This window comes from Triticum dicoccoides, chromosome 5B, assembly GCF_002162155.2.
Source record: "Triticum dicoccoides isolate Atlit2015 ecotype Zavitan chromosome 5B, WEW_v2.0, whole genome shotgun sequence".
Classification (NCBI taxonomy): Eukaryota; Viridiplantae; Streptophyta; class Magnoliopsida; order Poales; family Poaceae; genus Triticum; species Triticum dicoccoides.
Genome location: NC_041389.1, coordinates 479,368,864 through 479,375,120, shown reverse-complemented (window position 1 = coordinate 479,375,120; position 6,257 = coordinate 479,368,864). Strand labels below are relative to the sequence as shown.

Below are 6,257 nucleotides of genomic sequence, written 5' to 3'. Positions count from 1 at the left end.
CCCCTTTGGCGGAGTGCCGGAACGGGGTCTAAATTGGTTTTTCGTGGCTACAGAGGCTTGCGGCCGCGGAACTTCTGATCTAGGTTCTCCGCGAGGGTTTTTAGAACATTTGACGATTTATAGGGCGAAGTGGGGGTGCGGGAGGCCACTGAGGTGGGCAGAACCCACCGGGGCGCGCCTGGCCTTCTGGTCCATAAAAAATCCACAAAAAGTTTCGCGGTGTTTGGACTCCGCTTGATATTGATTTCCTGCGATGTAAAAAACAAGCAAAAAACAGCAACTGGCACCGGGCACTGGGTCAATAGGTTAGTCCCAAAAAAGATATAAAGTTGCTATAAAATGATTGTAAAACATCCAAGAACGATAATATAACAACATGAATACTTCATAAATTATAGATACGTCGGAGACGTATCAATCACCACGGCCCCTACTCGCGTCGGAGCTGCCCCCGCGCGGCCTCTGCTCTCGTCGCCGCGACCGTGGTACTCCTGCTCGCGCCGATACGGGCTGACAGTGCAGCTCCAAGCGCAGTGCTCTCCTCCCTCCGCCGCAGCAGCTCAAACCCGAGCAGCCAAGCGCGCCTTCCCTCGCCGTGGGCCCAATCCCCCGCCGGGCGGCGCCCCCCTCCCCCTCTCCTCCTCCGGTGACCTCCCCCTTCCCATCAACCCCACTCAGCCGCCGCCATGGATCCCTTTCTGTCTCCCCTCCTCTTTCACTCGTGTGAATGACGAGAAAGTGATGACAAGTGGATAGGAAGGGGAAAGAGGGTGAGGATGGTGAGGTAAAAAAATGTGTTCCGGCAGATGGCATAGCGCCCCTAGTTAGATGACGTGTCGACGGGTTCTGCTTTAAGATCCCTGATCGTCATCGGGTGGTTACAACAAACGACAAAGTGCCTTCGTGCCACACGGGTGGGCATTATTATTTAGGTTTTTATTTTCCTTCATACCTGTTGGCATGGTACGAATCAGCCCATCTCCCCGTCCAGCCCAACAAACTCGGCTCGATGTACCCGTAGGCCACCTCCTCGGAAAGGAAAATCTGCGTGTGCCATCCTGTAAAGAAAAATCCAGCGTTGGCCTTCTCAAGGAAAGAAACAAGCTCTTCTCAAAAAAAAAGGGGGGGGAAAGAAACAAGCACCGCCGTCTAAAAAGGGCTCGCCGTCGTCCCCATTTCCGGCACTCTTACATGCAGATGCAGGATCCTCCGCCGCTGACGGGGGAAACCCCAGACCGTACGCCCCCTGCCCCCCTCCTCCATCTCTCGACCATTCCTAAATTTGTTTCAGCGTATGCTCATTTGCTCTCACCCACTTTAATCTCCTTAACCTATTAGATCTATTCGATGTGGTTAAAAACTGATATCAGTCTCAGCGTAGTTCCAAGCTGATTCACTTATGTACAAGTCCGCAGCAACGTTTATTCTGGGTCCAGTTGTTTTTTCTGGGTGGGGAGGGGGCGGGCGATTGGGGATTCATAGAGGCGACGGAAACGAACTGGATGTATGTCAGTTCATTACTTGCGAATCCGCATCCCACTGTTTTCTGTCAGTGGTCGGAACTCGATGTATGCAAGGTTTTAAATAGCAGTTTTGCAAAAGCACATCTAGACGTGTCATATAAGTGTTGCACATCTGAGCCCTATGTCATTGATCTTACACGGAGATTTGTGTGCGCATTTTCTTTTTTCTTTTTCTTTTTTCTTTTGACGTTTGATAAGTCACTTAGACGTGCAATAACTAGGGTACAGCTAAGATGCTAGGCAGACCCTTTAAATAGCGGATTGGGGTCGACGCAGCGAATCGCGGATAGCAGGCGCTATGTCCGTGGAGCAGATTTGCAAAAGACATTCATAATTTTGAGATTCTTTGTATATTTCTGGATCATTAATAATCATGTATGTCAGTTTGCTTGTGAATTGTATCCCACTGTTTTCTGTACTGTCATCAGTGATGGTGACTGATGTATCCCAGGTGGATCGATTGCTCCAATCTGCAACCCAAAGGGCTCACCCTGGCAGCAAGATGACGATTTTCAAAGTGACTGTGTCGAAGCAATACGATCGTTGGGCGACCTTCCAGAGGTATAAATTACTGACCTAAATTGCAAGTAAATCGCCATTGTGTGTGCTAGAGGTGCACGGATCTGGATTGTAGGGAAATGCTGGTCAGTGTTTGCTTGCCGAATAAACACGAAGAATGGTTATGTTACTAGTTTTGGTTACCTGAGCATTCGTGTAATATTCTGTGACACTGCCAATGCGCTAAGCACTTGAGCTGTAAGTCTGTAAGCAGTTTTCTCCAAGGCAGAAGTGCATACGGGCTTCAATGAATGGCAGCCCATTGTCTATCCCTAAGAAACCGTTCACATTAGATAATTGCTTAATGCTTCCAGTAGTAGTGGAAGCTTGAATTCCATATGATGGAAGGCTGTTCTTTTATCTGCCTTGCTAAATCTATTTACTGGCTCAAAATTTTCCGATTTACTATTTATACCCTGTCCAGAATGTACATTTTTTTTATTTTCGCTTTGTTGCTATACTTAATCATTTGTTGTAGCTGACTGTATCCCATCGTATAGAATAGCATCATCCTATGGATATTTGAATGTTGACCGGCACAAACACACACAAATTGTTCTTGTGGACTGCCTTACGCATGTAAGATTGCAATTGTATATTCACACTTTCTCTCTTGGGATTAAGTCCCAGTGCATGGCCTCCCTCTGTACCATGTAAACGTGTAATACTGCAAGTTTGTGCAGATCAATTTATAAATTTATTTTATAACCTTAGTTACTATTCTGCTGCGCTTCTGTATCCAGGATATCTGTCGACGTATTCATGCCCGAATGCCACTGCGAGATGCTGCCCGCTTGGCTTGTGTATCACACAAATTTTGGAGATCATGGAGATGCTATCCCAAGCTTGACTTACGTCAGGAAACACTAGGTTTGAATGGAGATCTCATCAGTAAAGTTGACAGTATTCTGAAAAATCACTCGGGCGTTGGCTTGAAGGAACTAAATATTGAACTTTCTAGCTGTGACAAGGTTGATTCTTGTTGTATCAGTAGTTGGCTTCGTATTGCTGTTACAGCAGGAATTGAAGAACTCAGCCTTTTTCTGCCTCATATTCCTGAGGAAGAAGAAAACTATTTCCCATGCTCACCTTTACTTAATGGGAGTGAAAACTCAATTCGGTATCTTGACATAGGCATCTGTGCCTTTCGTCCCACGGCTGGGCTTGGTCATTGGAGTAGCTTGACAAGGTTATATCTGAGTAATGTGCGGGTTGCTGACGATGAGCTAGAGGGCCTTCTTTACAGTTCTGATGCATTGGAGCATTTGGGAGTCCTGAATTGCCCCGAGATAGTTTGCCTGAAGATACCTTGTCTGCTGCAGCGGCTTAGGCTCCTGACAGTGTCTTTATGCAGAAATCTGCAAGTGATAGATTGCAATGCTCCAAATATCTCCATTTTTCACTTCTCTGGTAACTTAGTATCGATTTTCTTCGAAAGTGCATTGCAAGTAAAGAATGTTGAAATGGATTGTTTAGAATCTGGTCAGTCCAACATTGTCTTGCATGCTCGGACCAAGCTTCTGTCCTATGCGCCAAATGTTGAAACACTTGCCATATCCTCGCCTAATGAAGTATATTCTGAAAGTTCAGATCAGTATATACTATAGACTAGCTATTTGCATATTATAATTGACATAAAAAAAAAGGGCAACCTGGTGCATGTAGCTCCCGCTTGCGCAGGGTCCAGGGAAGGGTCCGACCACTTTGGGTCTCTGTTTTCGAGTCGCTCGACTAGTCGCGACTAGTCGTCGACTAGTCGATGAGTCACACTGGCAGGGTCGACTCAGCCTAGCGACTCGACTCATGGTATGAGTCGAGCGACTAGTCACGACTCGTCGTGTTTTCTGGGTCGAACGACTCAATTTTTTTTCTCTAATCTTGCTTGCTGGAAACCTAGATCGAAGCAGTTCCCCCTCCTCCCTGACCCAACCCTTTCCTTGGCAACCGCCGCCGCCCATGGTTGCTGGCTTGCTGCTCCTCCCCTCCTCCCCTGGTTGCTGCTGCATATCTGCTCCGTCCCTCCTCTGGTTGCTGCTGCTGGTGGTCTGCTCCTCCCCTCCTTCCATGGTTGCTGCTGCTGGTCTGCTCCTCCCCTGAGCTACCAAGCAGAAGCACTAGAGGTCTAGAGCAGATCAGAGCAAAAGGAAAAGAGATGATACAGGATAGTGCTTCTGTATGGTAATTTTATTGTACCTACTGCCTACTGCATAACTCACGTCGACTCGTCGCATGTCGACTCGTCGACCATGAGTCTAGACTAGTCACGACTAGTCTAGAGTCGCCGCCCCTGAGCGACTCGTCGACTCATCGACTCAAAAACCTTGCTTTGGGTCTATAGTACGCAGCCTTTCCCTACATTTCTGGATACCTAGTAATATAATTAATCTGGATATCTTTATGTAGATGATCAGTACACCAATGCTACCTAGCAAATTCCTCTGCCTCAAGTACTTGCATATTTCTCTAATTGGAGATGAAGCTATTTCACCAGCTTATGATTACCTTTCTCTGGCTTCTTTTCTTGAAGCTTCTCCTTGCCTGGAGACATTCATCTTGGAAGTAAGTTACTTGAATCTTGCTAGCAAACCTAGTGTATTGTGGAACTGCCGATGCGAGCATCTTGGCTCTCTATGTAGGTGCGGCAGCCTTACATGAAGCATGATTCAGTTGTCGAGGATTCCTCGCACCTAAGATGGCTACCACAGCAGCGTCACAACAGCCTAAAGAGTGTGACAATCGTCGGCTTCTGCTCCGCAAAGAGCTTGGTCGAGTTGACATGCCACATTGTTGAGAACGCGGCATCGCTCGAGCGCCTCACGTTAGACCAATATTTTAAATAGCGCGCTACAAAATATAGCGAGGCCCCTCTCTAAATGCTACACAAGTTATAGCGCGCTAATAGCGTGCTATATTTGAAAATAGCATTTGCAAAAAAAAAAATCAAAATATCTAGAAATAAAGTATTTAAGCAACTAAATTTTTCATAGGAGCAAGCAATATATGCATCTGATAAAAGGAGTGAGAAAGCTAGTGGGAGAATCTGATAAAAAGAGTGAGAAAGCTAGTGGTCGTGGGTTGATTTTGGCCTGCTGGGCCTGTTGGGCTGTGCTTATTTCAGTTTTGCATGGTATGCACGTTATAACGTTACAACGTTATAGCGTGTGTAGCGCGCTAATTACGCGATTAGCGCCGTAGCGTCTGATTTTGCCAAAACGTAACGCCTCCTTTCCAAATATGCTATAACCGCGTTATAACGGCGAAATAGTGTGCTATTTAAAATATTGCGTTAGACACCACTCATGGCTGTCAGAGTTCTGGTGGGTGTAGCGTTGATAAACCTAACAGATGGTTCTATACAGAGAGGGGTATCCTCATGGCGGCCCCACCTGACCGATGCCTCCCTATGGGGGAGGATATCCTCATGGAGTCTCACCGGGCGCGTTTAGCTATCAGAAGGCATGTCGAGCGGAAAGTTCCTTCTGGAGTCGTGTTGAAAGTCGTGGAGCCTTGCAGTCGGTGCATAATGTTGAACTTTTAGATGCCTAATTAGCATCATGCCAAACTGTACTGTTTATGATGCATTATTTTGAACTATCAGAATTGCTCAACGATAGTTATGTGAAATTTCATATGCCGCTTTTTGTTTCTTAAATTATTATCAGAGGTGCCTAATGTTTAATGATGTAAAGTTTTTAGTAGTGATTCCTGCTGACAAATGAAATCAGGGAAATGATTTTTGCTGCTTTGTTCATTGCTACTTTCAGAGAGATTACAGAGCAGCGTGCTCTACTTATGGATGTTTTCCAGATTGTTGTCATGTAAAATCGTAGTAGTGATTCACTCAGTGAGCCCCGATTTTTTGAACCAAAATCCATACAGGCCTCCACGGATGTCATTTCAAGGTAAATTTTTTTGCAGGGTGTTAGAAAATATGTTGATCTTTATCCACACAAAAAAAATCAGATTTTTTTTAATTCTTTTTTTTGGAATTTACAGTTCATGCAGGTGTATTTGAGCTCACGAGCAGATAATCCATGCCCCTATTATGGATTTATGTTCTTTTAGACTCTGTTTGTCCTCCAAGCATTTAGGATTATAGGACAACAATAAATTTTCGTCATGTGGATGGCCTAAGATAGGAGCACTAGTTCAGCGAAGAAAATGATAATTTTTGGA

The 6,257-nt window shown here is 45.5% G+C and overlaps 1 protein-coding gene across 2 annotated transcripts; it reads left to right on the top strand.

Annotated features, from left to right (window-relative positions):
- The first annotated feature begins 1,096 nt into the window (after positions 1-1,096).
- On the top strand, positions 1,097-5,739 carry LOC119310970. Of its 2 annotated transcripts, none has more exons than XM_037586595.1 (5): positions 1,097-1,237; positions 1,975-2,084; positions 2,825-3,652; positions 4,485-4,640; positions 4,718-5,739. In XM_037586595.1, exons 1-5 carry the CDS (start codon positions 1,192-1,194, stop codon positions 4,919-4,921), a joined length of 1,344 nt encoding a protein of 447 aa, XP_037442492.1. In that variant the 5' UTR covers positions 1,097-1,191; the 3' UTR covers positions 4,922-5,739. The 2 variants fall into 2 exon arrangements, with proteins under 2 accessions (XP_037442492.1, XP_037442493.1); XM_037586596.1 differs by having other exon boundaries at positions 1,108-1,237; positions 1,952-2,084.
- The last annotated feature ends 518 nt before the right edge of the window (positions 5,740-6,257 follow it).

What these genes read in the sequence shown, in the direction of transcription:
- LOC119310970 (XM_037586595.1), top strand. Translation starts at nt 1,192, where the DNA reads ATGCAGATGCAGGATCCTCCGCCGCTGACGGGGGAAACCCCAGACC. An exon ending in GACGGGGGAAACCCCAGACC is followed by an intron (nt 1,238 to 1,974) that starts GTACGCCCCCTG and finishes GATGTATCCCAG; the next exon opens with GTGGATCGATTGCTCCAATC. An exon ending in CCATATCCTCGCCTAATGAA is followed by an intron (nt 3,653 to 4,484) that starts GTATATTCTGAA and finishes ATCTTTATGTAG; the next exon opens with ATGATCAGTACACCAATGCT.